The sequence below is a fragment of the Neopelma chrysocephalum genome, unplaced genomic scaffold, assembly GCF_003984885.1.
Source record: "Neopelma chrysocephalum unplaced genomic scaffold, ASM398488v2 Primary Assembly neopelma1_124, whole genome shotgun sequence".
Lineage (NCBI taxonomy): Eukaryota > Metazoa > Chordata > Aves > Passeriformes > Pipridae > Neopelma > Neopelma chrysocephalum.
In genome coordinates, this window is record NW_020897786.1 from 1,902,653 (window position 1) to 1,914,154 (window position 11,502).

The 11,502-nt window shown below is 53.4% G+C and overlaps 1 protein-coding gene across 3 annotated transcripts; it reads left to right on the top strand.

The window, feature by feature from the left end:
• The first annotated feature begins 1,444 nt into the window (after nt 1–1,444).
• Nucleotides 1,445–11,327, top strand: CLK3 (CDC like kinase 3). Of its 3 annotated transcripts, XM_027697996.1 has the most exons (13): nt 1,445–1,534; nt 1,810–1,958; nt 4,395–4,602; nt 6,630–6,723; nt 6,990–7,056; nt 8,029–8,145; nt 8,468–8,634; nt 8,786–8,880; nt 9,212–9,341; nt 9,523–9,605; nt 9,973–10,052; nt 10,190–10,280; nt 10,949–11,327. In XM_027697996.1, exons 2-13 carry the CDS (start codon nt 1,810–1,812, stop codon nt 11,132–11,134), a joined length of 1,467 nt encoding a protein of 488 aa, XP_027553797.1. In that variant the 5' UTR covers nt 1,445–1,534; the 3' UTR covers nt 11,135–11,327. The 3 variants fall into 3 exon arrangements, with proteins under 3 accessions (XP_027553797.1, XP_027553796.1, XP_027553798.1); XM_027697995.1 differs by lacking the exon at nt 1,445–1,534 and having other exon boundaries at nt 1,663–1,958; XM_027697997.1 differs by lacking the exons at nt 1,445–1,534; nt 10,949–11,327 and adding an exon at nt 10,803–10,894 and having other exon boundaries at nt 10,190–10,340.
• The last annotated feature ends 175 nt before the right edge of the window (nt 11,328–11,502 follow it).

Sequence of the window (11,502 nt, forward strand, 5' to 3'; positions counted from 1 at the left end):
ACCATCACCAGCTCGGTGACTACACACGGAATCTTGGCCGTTGCAGGAGATGGGTGGGAAGATCACCCAGCTGAGAGAGCCCCATGGCCACCACAGTGGTTGCATCTACTGCCCCTTCCAAGCCACCATCACCAGCCCACCCTTCCCATTCAGCCCCCTGAGCTGGGACACACCTGAGAGAGGAACCACGAGGACATGCTGATATCACCTGGTGACAAAGGTGTCTACTGGCATTTTTAATTAATTGCTGACCCAAACAAATGGTTGATAAACAAATAAAGGGGTCAGGGATAATTGCATGTGTGGAGTCATTGGAATTCTGTCCTACCCATGGGCCAGCAGTGTCCGTGGTCCACCACGTCCTCTGGAGCAGTGGCCAGGGTGAGAAGGGAGGTCACCTTGAGGGGGGGGAGAGAGCAAACCCCTGCCTGGTGCTAATTAGTGAATTATCAGGTCTGAGGCCCCTCTCCAAGTGGGCTAATTGGACATGGAAACTCTTCCACCAGGTCCTCACCCCCAGGCTGTGACCCATGGGACAATCCCAGCTCCCAGCCCCGTCTGGTGGAAGGAGCTTGTCTGCAGAGGCCACTGGGGGAGGCAGTGCACAGGCCACGGTGATGAAGACCATGAGGAGGGTCACCATGGCAAGGAAGGCCATGGTGAGGGTTGTCACTGTGGGGATCATCATGGTGAGGAAGGCCCAGTGGTGAGGAAGGCCTGCAGTGAGATAAGCCATGATGAGGAAGGTCATGGTGAGGCAGACCACAGGGAAGAAGACCATGCTGAGGAAGAGGATGGCCGTGGTGAAGGTAGGCTATGGTGAGGAAGGCTGTGGTGAGGCAGACTGTGAGGACAAAGACCCTGGGGAAGAAGTCTGTGTGGAAGGTGAGGATGGCCATGGAGAGGAAGGTCATGGTGAAGGTGATATTGGCCCTGATGACCACAGGGAGTCAGACCACAAGGACAAAGTCGTGCTGATGGTGAGGATGCCCACGGTGAGGAAGACCATGGTGAGGAAGGTCATGGCAAGGAAAGCCATGGTGAGGGTGAGGATGGCTGCAATGGGGAAGGCCATGGTGACAGAGGCCGTAGTGAGGATGGCCATGGTGAGGAGGACCTTGGAGAGGAAGACCATGGGGAGGATGAGGATGGCCACAGTGGGGTAAACCACAATGGGGAAGACCATGGTGAGTCAGACTACAGGGAGGAAGACCACGGGAAGGAAGCCGTGTTGAGGGTGAGGATGGTTGCAGTGAGGGAGGCCACGGTGGGGCATGAGGGGCCAGAGCGTTGCGAAGGATCACCCTCCTCCCACCGCCTCCAGTCCCGGTTTAACCCTCCGGGGCGGGTTCAAGGCCTGTCCCGCTCCGTCCCGTCCCTCCGGGGCGGGTTCAAGGCCGGTCCCGCCCCGCCCCGTCCCTGAGGGGCGGGTTTAACCCCGGTCCGGGAAGCGGAAGCGGTGGCGCTGCGGGGCTGCAGGAACTGGGCCGGGCCGGGCCGGGCCGCACCCGCCGAGCGCGGCCGGGGTTTGGCGGTGAGGCCGCGGGGACACGCGGGGGGAGCGGGGCCGGGGGACACGGCAGGGACACGAGGGGAGGCGGGCGGGGAATGGGCCGTCCCGGGCGGGCCCAGCCGGGTAACGGCCCCGTAACCCCCGCTCCCTGCGGGACCCTCGGCTGCAGAGCGCCCTGAGGCATCACCGAGCCCCGGGCGGGCTCTGTCAGGGCCGGCTGTCCCCCGGGCCGAGCCCGCCTCATGCAGCGCCCATGGGTGAGGGGTGTAAGACCTGGAATCCCCTTGTCCCCGCAGATGCATCACTGCAGGAGGTTCCGGTCCCCGGAGCAGGAGAGCGACCTGGGACACAGGTGGAAGCGGAGGCGGTCCCGGAGCAGGGAATACGAGGGCAGGCTGCGGTACCCTCCCCGCAGGGATCTCTCCCGGCGGTCGCGATCCAGGAGGTAGGAGCGCTTCTGGGTGGGTTATCCAGTAAACCCTCGTCCTGATCCCGCTGATGTTGCCGAGCTGGCATTCATCTCCTGACTACAGGTCGGCTTTAAACCTGTAAATCCCAGGGATGGAAGCGAAGGGTTTACTTGTGTGGGTGGGTGTGCGTGTGCACGCGTGTCTTCCCTGCTACGCTAAAGTTCTTCCCAAAGATATGGCTTTAATATTAGCGAGGGAACAGCCTGCCCTGGAATCACGTTTCCACGCTGCGGAGGCCTTAAAGCCTTTCTCCCAACAACCCACTTCCTTCTGACAGGATTAAAATCAGATTTAAAGTAAACAACAATTTAAAGTAACAACGCTCCTCCCTCACCTCAGAAAGGATCCCAGCTAAAGGATCCGACCACTAACTGACCTCTCTTGCTTTGGTTCTGGATTTTACCTTTGATCCTCTCTTTGTTCAGCGTTTCCACAGGGACAATTAGGTGCTGGAAGCGGGATAAGGCCTCTGATGAGAGGAGGGTTCTGGAAGAGAGGCAGGAGCCATGTTGCAGTGTGTGACCAGAGTAGGCTGTTGGTACTGAGGCTGCTGTGGTTCCACTGGTTGGACTGGGCAGGTGCAGCCAGGCTGGAGCTGAGCTCATCTTTAAATGTTCCCTACGTTAATTCCTCTCCTCAGCCTGGCTTTTGTTTGCTTGAAGGAAGCAGATTGCGAAACACAGCTGGCGCACGCAATGGACTTTTCCATTTTTTCATCTGATGGGTAATTTGGGACAGATTTGGATGGAAATAGGCTTTTGTTGGGTGAAAACAGTCTTATCCCTTAGTTTCAGACTCAGCCCCTCAAGTGTCCTCTGATTTTGAGTCCGTCAGGTTGTTATTCTGTTTCCTGTGTTTGTCCAAAGTGCACAGTGAAGTTTCACCAATGATGAATTGGTGAATAGATCGATGTTGGAGCAGAGCCACATGGTTTGTGTTTTGGGTGGTTTAGCAATGACCGAGAGCCACTGCTGCCTTGGCAGAGTCTGGAATTTTACTCTGGATCCATGCTGAGATGAACCCCCACACTCAAACCTGTGTCCTGTTAAGCTGTCAGTGACTGTTGACAAGGCAGAGAGATGCAAATAGCAAAAATTCCTGTTTCTGGGCTGAAGGTCTTGGTTAGCGAGGCCACTGCTGGGTGACAGCATTGACCTGGCCTGGCACATGCCCAGGATTATTTTGGGCACTACTTTGATTTCAGAATTACAACATCTTCTACCTAAAACACAGCCTCTTTCTCAATGAGGTGTGAAGCAAGACTGGCGGTGAGGTCTGGTTGGTTAGACCAGCTGGGGTGGAGAAGGCAGTTGTGCTTTGGGGGGCAGAAGCAGGAAGGGCTGCTCTCATCATTGATGTGCCCACGTGGTACCCAAAACCTCGTGTGTGATGTCAAAGGTGAGCTTTGTCTGATGACTTCAATTCCTTTCTGATGCAGAGATGAGCTTGTCCAAAGGTTTTCCTTACATGCTGGGAGGTTGTTGCTAGCAGGGCAGGTGCTTGGCTGCACTATGGAGAGCAAATTTTCTTTCTGGCTCTTTCTAATGATCTGTGGAGCTGGTGTGTGTGTGTGTGTGTTCACCAAGGACTCAGTGTTTTGGGACTTCCAGCCCCCCCTGGGGTGACAACTAGAGCCCTGCTGCTGGGTTTAGTTCTCATTTATTTAAGAACTAATGAGAGACCTTCCTGAGGGAGGAGGAATGATGACAAACACTTGTGTGTGGTGGCAGAGGTGGCTTAGGTGAGGTGGAATCATAGAATCCCAGAATGGTTTGGGTTGGAGGGACCTTAAAGCTCATCCAGTTCCACCCCCTGCCATGGGCAGGGACACCTTCCACTAGTCCAGGTTGCTCCAAGTTCCATCCAACCTGGCCTTGAACACTTCGTAGGGTGGGAGTCCACAACAAGGTAGGCAGCTCAGATAGAACTCTCTGATGGTGGTTTTCCCCCAGCTCCTTGAAATATGGGGATGCCACACTGTTTTCTCTTACATACCTCCATAGGGGTCAGTATTTGAGGCACAGCAGAGGGTTTGAAGTTCCTGCCACAGGGAGTGGGAGCAGGAGGACATCTTCTCTCTGGTGACCAAGTGAGAGGATCTGAGGAAACGGCAGGGAGCTGTGCTGGGGGAGTGAGCTTGGGTAGGAGGTAAAGGCTCTTCCTCCAGAGGGTGGTTGGGCACTGAACAGGCTCCCCAGGGCAGTGGTCACAGCCTCAAGCCTGACAGACCTCGAGGAGCATTTGGACAACCCTCTCAGGGTCATGGTGGGACTCCTGTGCAGGGCCAGGAGTTGGACTCGATGATCCTCGTGGCTCCCTTCCAACTCAGGATACTCTGTGACTTAGTTCCAGCAGGACTGGGCCTTCCATGCTTTTCCAGGCTGATAACAGCGTTGTTGTTTGTGCTGCAGCCATGAGAGGATGCCTTACCACAGGAGGTGCCGGCGGGACAGCGATGCCTACAGGTTCGAAGAGCGGAGCCCGTCGTTCGGGGACGACTATTACTCGACGCGCCCGCGGAACTGGCGGCGATCCAGGGGCAGGGATCAGCACCGTCCGAAGAGATACCAGCACCACTGCCGGAAACGCAGGAGCAGGTCTTGTAGCAGTACCTCCTCGGTGAGTAGCATCCAGAACGAGCTCAGGAATGGTCAGGGTTTAACTGTTCTTGCCTCCTTTCAGCTCCGAACACTCTGGGTGAGTAACTCGAATCCTGTTTCTGTGTTTGTTTTCATTCCGTGGAACGTAAAGTCCCAGATCTGTGTCGTGTTAAGCGGGAAGCGTTCGTAGCTATTGATTTTTACTAGTCCAGCCCCTGTAGCCTTAATACGTGAGGGAGCTAAGCCGTGTTCTTTGCGGCCAGGGAAGGGATCAGGGAGAGCTTCCAATGGCACCCATGTGACGGGCTGACGAGGGCGAGCCTTGGCTGCAGGCCAGCCCTGCTCCCAGCCATCCGTGTTGCTTGGCTTTATCCATGGCCAGAGCTTCGCTTCTGCCTACGGCCGCTGCTTCTCCGGGGGGAGGGTGGGTTTGGTGTGCAGCATTCCTCGGTTTGGCTTTGTGCCAGGATCCCCTTCTGGCTGGGATCCATCAGCCCAGGTCTCTGGAGTTGTTACTGACCCCTGTCAGTGCTCGGAGGCTCCCACCTTCTGAGGATATGCACGTGTCCCCTTCTGCTGTTTCCACTGGGTTTTCAGTTTCTTTGCAAACTCAACCCTGAAATGTAGCATTCCTTCCAAGGATTACCAGGGAATATTTGGAGCAGGGTGGGGAGGCTGGTCGCAGGAATACCCTGTAAGTGGTGTGAGACCGAGCGCTTCACCGCTCCTCTCCTGTGAGGAATGCTCCCACCTCTCACTTTAAATGTTATCACAACTAAATGACCAAGTCTGATCCCAGCAGTTGGATAATCTGCATGGCTGGGAACTCCTGAACTCATCCTTTTTATTTCTTTCCAGTTGACTTTTTAATTTTAGTTTTAGAGAGAGCCAGGCTGTGATGGAAACACTGCAGTGTGGGGTGCTTACAGTGGTGATGCTGTGCAGGTTTGGGCTGGCGCAAGCGCAGTCCTCTGAAGCCCCAGAGCTCTCCCAACTGTCCTCTCTACCTTCTCCATTTCAGCTGATTTTTTTGGGGAAGTTTCGATCTTAGCTCATTACTTTGGATCAGCTCGGGCAGCAAGGGGCACAGAAGAGAAGCCCACTAGAAGCTCAGGCATGGAAATGTCGAGGTTTCCATTAATTTCTTTGACTGTAGAGATTGTAACTATTTTTAAGGCTGACTAGAACAAGATAAGAAATTAGGGCAGCTCGTTTCATGGACCCTGGCTCCTTGCAGGAATGTTCGGCTGGTTTTCCAGTAGAAGCTTGCAGTAGCAGGGGGTGAATATGACCTTGGACCTTGCCTGAAGTATTCCCTGGGAATGAATTTACCTGTCCTGTTCCTAAAGTTCTCCCATTTTTAAAACGGCACCCCAAGGCAGGTGTGCCCCACCAGGTCTGTGCGCAGCCAGTTGGGCACATGGATTTAGGATTGATGTGGTCGTTGGTTCTGTCAGGATGGGAAGGGCTGGTTCACAGCCAGGGCAGGACATGGCTCTGGGGAGCTGGAGATAGATTAAGCGAGGTACAAAGAGCAGGATACACAGAAGGATAACTGCTACTCTGGCTTCTACTGGACAGCCTGTCCAAACTGAGCGCTCGTCACGCTTGCCAGCGGAGAAATGACTTTCTTCTGGCACAGCCCTCCTCCTCCTTGTGCCTCTGGCAGCATCCTGCAGTGCTGCGGAGGGAGCTGCTCCTCTGTGGGGAATGGTGGTGCCATGCAAAGCCACCTTCACACTGGAGCTTCCCAGCTGCTGCTTCCCTTTCCAGAAGAGGGGGGCATTTCCCTGCCCGAGAGGTGGCAGCGGCACCAGAGGCCGTAGCTAACAAGAGAGTTTTCTTTACATACCTGTAGCTGTTGATGACTTTTCTGTTTTGAAGTTAGTTTGTGTCTTGACGTGTCCCTTGCAATATCCCTATCGTTATATATGCTGTGTGCCTTATGAAATGCTGGGATCTGGAAAATCCAACCACCGACGCACCGTCGCCTCCTCACCTTTGAATGACCACACAAAATGCCGTCTCGGGGGGCGGTGTGTGCAGAGAAGCCAACAGAGCAGTAAGCGCAGCAGGAGCGTGGAAGATGACAAGGAAGGTCACCTGGTGTGCAGGATCGGCGATTGGCTTCAAGAGCGATGTACAGCCACCTTTCGTAAAACTTTACCTCTCTACTTTTATCCCCGTGTTAGACCAGATCTCTCGTATTGTACTGGAGGGGTCTCTAGCGTTTTATTTACTGACCAGTAACTTGCCTGAGGCAGATCATAGACACTTGAGTTTAAAGAGTGTAGCAGTGAGAGACGTTTTTTTTGTTTGCTTTGAGGTTTTACTGCTGTGAAATTGCAGGAGCTCAGCTCTCTCCAAGCCCCCGAGGTTCACATCCGCCCCTGTTTTCTCTCCTAGATGAAATTGTCGGCAGCCTTGGTGAAGGCACTTTTGGCAAAGTGGTGGAGTGTGTGGACCATGCCAGGTGAGCATCTTTCCCTCCCTGGTAACTCATCTGTCCCTTGTGAATCAAGCCCAGCTGGTCACGAGCATGGCACTTTCACCTGGGCTCCATGGCATCAAACTTGTCACCTGCCACAGGAGAAATTGTCACCTACAGGAGAAATTGTTTCTTAGAGCAAGTGGAAGGGCTCACACCTCAGCCCCCTGAATTTGCAGGCTCATGTCTTAAGGGAAGCAGGGTGGGTTTGTTCAGTGGCACAAGTTCATAGAATAGCATCCTAGAATATCCTGAGTTGGAAGGGACCCACACAGATCATCAAAGTCCAACTCCTGGCCCTGCACAGGACACCCCAACAATCCCACCCTGTCCCTGAGAGTGTTGTCCAAATACTCTTTGAGCTCTGGCAGCCTTGGTGCTGTGCCCACTGCCCTGGGGAGCCTGTTCTGTGCCCAACCAGCCTCTGGGGGAAGAACCTTTTCCTGATATTCAGCCTAACCCCCCTGGGCTGCAGCTGTTGAAGGCTGCTCTGCTGCAGTGAGCTCCAGCTGAGAGGTGGGCCCAGCGACCTTTTCATCTGCCAGGGCACTTCTCTATTATATTTTTTAACCTCCTCTGTGATTACATTTGACACTTGTCTCTTTCTGACCTTTTGTCTGGCTCTGAGCCATGGGGTCAGCTTGCTGTAGGAGCCACAACTGGCTTTCCTGCCTCCACAGGAATCCCTGGCACAGTTGGAGCGGGGAGGTGGCTGCTGGAATCGCAGTGACGTTGGGGATTGCTGTGTCAGGAATATCTCTCTGGAGTGTAACCAAGCAATAACCTTTCTCTTCAAATTAACTATTGCCAAAGCAGCACTTTGGCAGAGCTTTGTTAGGACAAGTGACACGTGAAAACATGGCTGGAGTAACTGGGACATGCCCTCTCCCTGTGGGCTGAGGATGTGTGGACACAGGTTTTTCCTCTGATTCCATCCTTCTGTCTCTTCCCTTATAGAGGCAAATCGCAGGTGGCACTGAAAATCATAAAAAACGTTGGAAAATACCGAGAAGCTGCCAGGCTCGAAATCAACGTCCTGAAAAAAATCAAAGAGAAGGACAAGGAGAACAAATTGTAAGTTCCTACAAGACTCCTGGTTAGTCAGAACCACGTCCTTGCCCACAAGATATCCAAAGGAAAGTGGGGCTCAGGATGTGCCTCCTGTGGTAAGGGGGGAACTGGTCTCATTCCTCTGTTGCTTTGTCCCACTGGAATTGGGGAGCTGTGTCAAAAGGTGGCTTAGCAAAGCAGGGAGGTGACTTGCTGGGTTGCTGTGCTCCTGAGTCAGCTGGCTTGGAGCTTTGCTCATCAACCACTTCTGAACTGGGCAGGAACAGGGACTGTTCTGTGGATCCCTGAAGGATGGTTAATCCATGTCTCTCTCTCTCCCTGACAGCTTGTGTGTCCTGATGTCAGACTGGTTCAACTTCCACGGCCACATGTGCATTGCCTTTGAGCTTCTGGGCAAGAACACATTTGAGTTCCTGAAGGAGAACAACTTCCAGCCATACCCTCTCCCTCAGATCCGGCACATGGCCTACCAGCTCTGCCATGCCCTAAGATGTGAGTCACCCAGGGCCAGCCTTGCTCCCCAAAATGGGCTAGGAGGGAGCTGAGGAGGAGCTGGCTTGGCACTTGGATGGACAAAGCAGTGTGGGTGCTTCTCTCTGGTTCTTACAGACATTTTTCTCTCTGCCCTCTTCCCCCTGTGCAGTTCTACATGACAACCAGCTGACTCACACTGACCTCAAGCCAGAAAACATCTTGTTTGTCAACTCGGATTTTGACACTCTGTACAATGAGAATAAGGTGAGTTATGTCCAAAGGAACAATGAATACATCAGGAATAGCCTGCCTTTCCCTCCCTACAGAAATTTGATCTTCCCTACTTCATACAGACCTTAAAAGCCTTTCTAGTGGGAACAAACGGGAAGTCAGGCCTCTTCTTTCTCCCATGTCTTTTGAAAGCCTTAAGGCTGCCTCAGTGGCTCCAGTCCCTGGAGTGCAGTGCTCAGTGGTTCTCCTTACACTGATCTGAGATGTAGAGAGCTCAGATTTACAATCCCTCAGATGAGTGGTGCAGTTATGGGGGCAGAGGGTCCCTCTCAAAGCCTGATCCTGACTTCTGTTTTACTTGCAGAGCTGTGAGGAGAAATCCATCCGGAACACGAGCATCCGCGTGGCAGACTTTGGGAGTGCCACCTTTGACCACGAGCACCACACCACCATCGTGGCTACCCGGCACTACCGTCCCCCAGAAGTGATTCTGGGTGAGAACTGATGGGTTTTGGGGAGTCTCAGGGGGGCAGAGTGGAACAGTTGTCCCAGGATGAGGAGCCCTCCAGTTCTTCTAAGTCTGTCCTGGTGTAATCTCTGTGGCTCCAACAAGGAGCTGGTAGAAACCTGGTGGGGTTTGTTGAGAGCACACAGTTAATTTGATTTTCTTTGCAGAGCTGGGCTGGGCACAGCCATGTGACGTCTGGAGCACTGGCTGCATTCTGTTTGAGTATTACCGTGGCTTCACGCTCTTCCAGGTAGGCTTCTTGTTTCATAAGAATTCCTAATGTCCAAAAGGGTTCAGACTTAAGTGAAGGGGAGGGAAATGCAGATCAGGCACTAAAAATCAGAAGCTGAGCGTGAAAATGAGCCCAGGAAAACTGATGGTTTGAGGACTTGAGCCTTGCTGGAAGGGACAGGGTTCAGATCACCCTGGGTTCTGAGTTCAGGTAATTTCTATTCCCTGAAGAAAGGGAAAATCAAAAGAGGAAGAGGTGGATAGGACCTGTAGCATTCCTGATGGAGGCTTGTCTCTTCCTCCCCTGTACTTCTATAGGTGACAGACCTTTTGTCATCAGCTCTCCAAGCTCTGAGTTAACCCACCATTGCTCTGTTCCTTTGCAGACCCATGAGAATCGTGAGCATCTCGTCATGATGGAAAAAATCCTTGGGCCGCTTCCATCTCACATGGTCCACAAAACTCGGTAAGAAACTCTTCCTGACCTCAGCCCAGGCCCCTGGTTGTGGTTCAGGACTCGGGACAACAATTCTCTGTCCTCCCTGGGATGGGTGTAACCAGGGGAGATACCCTGCCTCGCTGACCATCACCCTCCCTTTGCAGGAAGCAGAAATACTTCCACAATGGCAACCTGGTATGGGATGAGAACACGTCCGATGGAAGATATGTCCAAGAGAACTGCAAGCCCCTGCGGGTAGGTGCTGCTCCCTTCCCCAGATCGGGGTCTGGGGCTTGGGAATGGGAACTACCCTTGGTAACTGTAGCAATGGATGTTTGGAAGGAGTCCTGCCAAAGGTGGACTGATGAAGCAGAAGTTTTTAATGTTGTCTAAACTCATGTTAAGAGGGCTCTTTACAGAGCCACTGCGTTTTTCCCTATACCTCCACTGTAAATCCCTTATCTCTCGGGCCAGAGTGTCCTGGGAAGATGTCCCAAGGTGTTTCCATTGGTCCCTTGTTAACCCCTCCCTTATTGGCTGTAAACCCCTTACCTTGATTGTGACCCCTCACCTGTGATTGGTCCCCAAGGGCTATATAAGCCCCCTCCCACAATTAAACCCTCTCTTTCGTCCTCTCTCCCCTGGTGGTCTGGTGAGTGCTCCGTCTTGGGGTCCCAGGGCCACGTGGCGGGGGGAGGGTGGAAGGGCATACTCCTTCCAGGTTATGGACTAAAACGAGGCCTGAAGGATCTCCCCTTCCCAAATATCCACCGTTAGGTAACTGGTTTTTACAGAGCCCCAGACTCACATTTGCAGTGATATTGGTCTGGCTGAGGCAGGATGGGTGCTAGGGAAGTGGAGGGATGCTGTATTGTGGGCCTGGTGTTGAGTCCCTCTCTGTACCCCCCGCTCTCCCCTTTCAGACATACATGCTGCACGACTCGCTGGAGCACGCCCAGCTCTTTGACCTGATGAGGAGGATGTTGGAATTTGACCCTTCCCGGAGGATCACGTTCTCGGAAGCCCTCCTGCATCCCTTCTTTGCTGGCCTGTCTGCAGAGGAAAGGATGCTGTGCGGGCGAGGCACCAGCCGGGACCTGAGCAGATGACGGCCGGGATCTGTAGGCGTGGATCAGTCTGGCCCTGCAGCTCAGCCCCCTCTTCTCCCCGAGTCCAGAGGGGCTGGGGCACTGCCACAAGGACCCTGCGGAGCAGAGGGGGAAGGAAAGCTCCATCGGAAAGCACAGATTTGTCTATTTATATGTTGTAAAGTTAAAATAAAGTGTTTCTTATTGTTTGATACTTCCCTTGTAGGCAGATGTAGAGTTGTATTGCTTCCAGCTTTGGCTTTTGTGCCAAAGGAGAGGGAGATGGTGAAAAATTAACTGGAATCGTTGAGGGTGAGTGGGCTGAACTCGCCCTGGTCTCTGCCTTTGCAGGAGGAAGGTTCTAGAATAGAGCAGAATAAATAGCTGCA

Bases quoted from the DNA above. Each gene is read 5' to 3' on its own strand.
- CLK3 (XM_027697995.1), top strand. From the start codon at position 1,756: ATGCAGCGCCCATGGGTGAGGGGTGTAAGACCTGGAATCCCCTTGTCC. The intron at 7,057-8,028 runs GTGAGCATCTTT...CTTCCCTTATAG, and splicing joins GAGTGTGTGGACCATGCCAG to AGGCAAATCGCAGGTGGCAC. The intron at 10,281-10,948 runs GTAGGTGCTGCT...CTCCCCTTTCAG, and splicing joins AGAACTGCAAGCCCCTGCGG to ACATACATGCTGCACGACTC.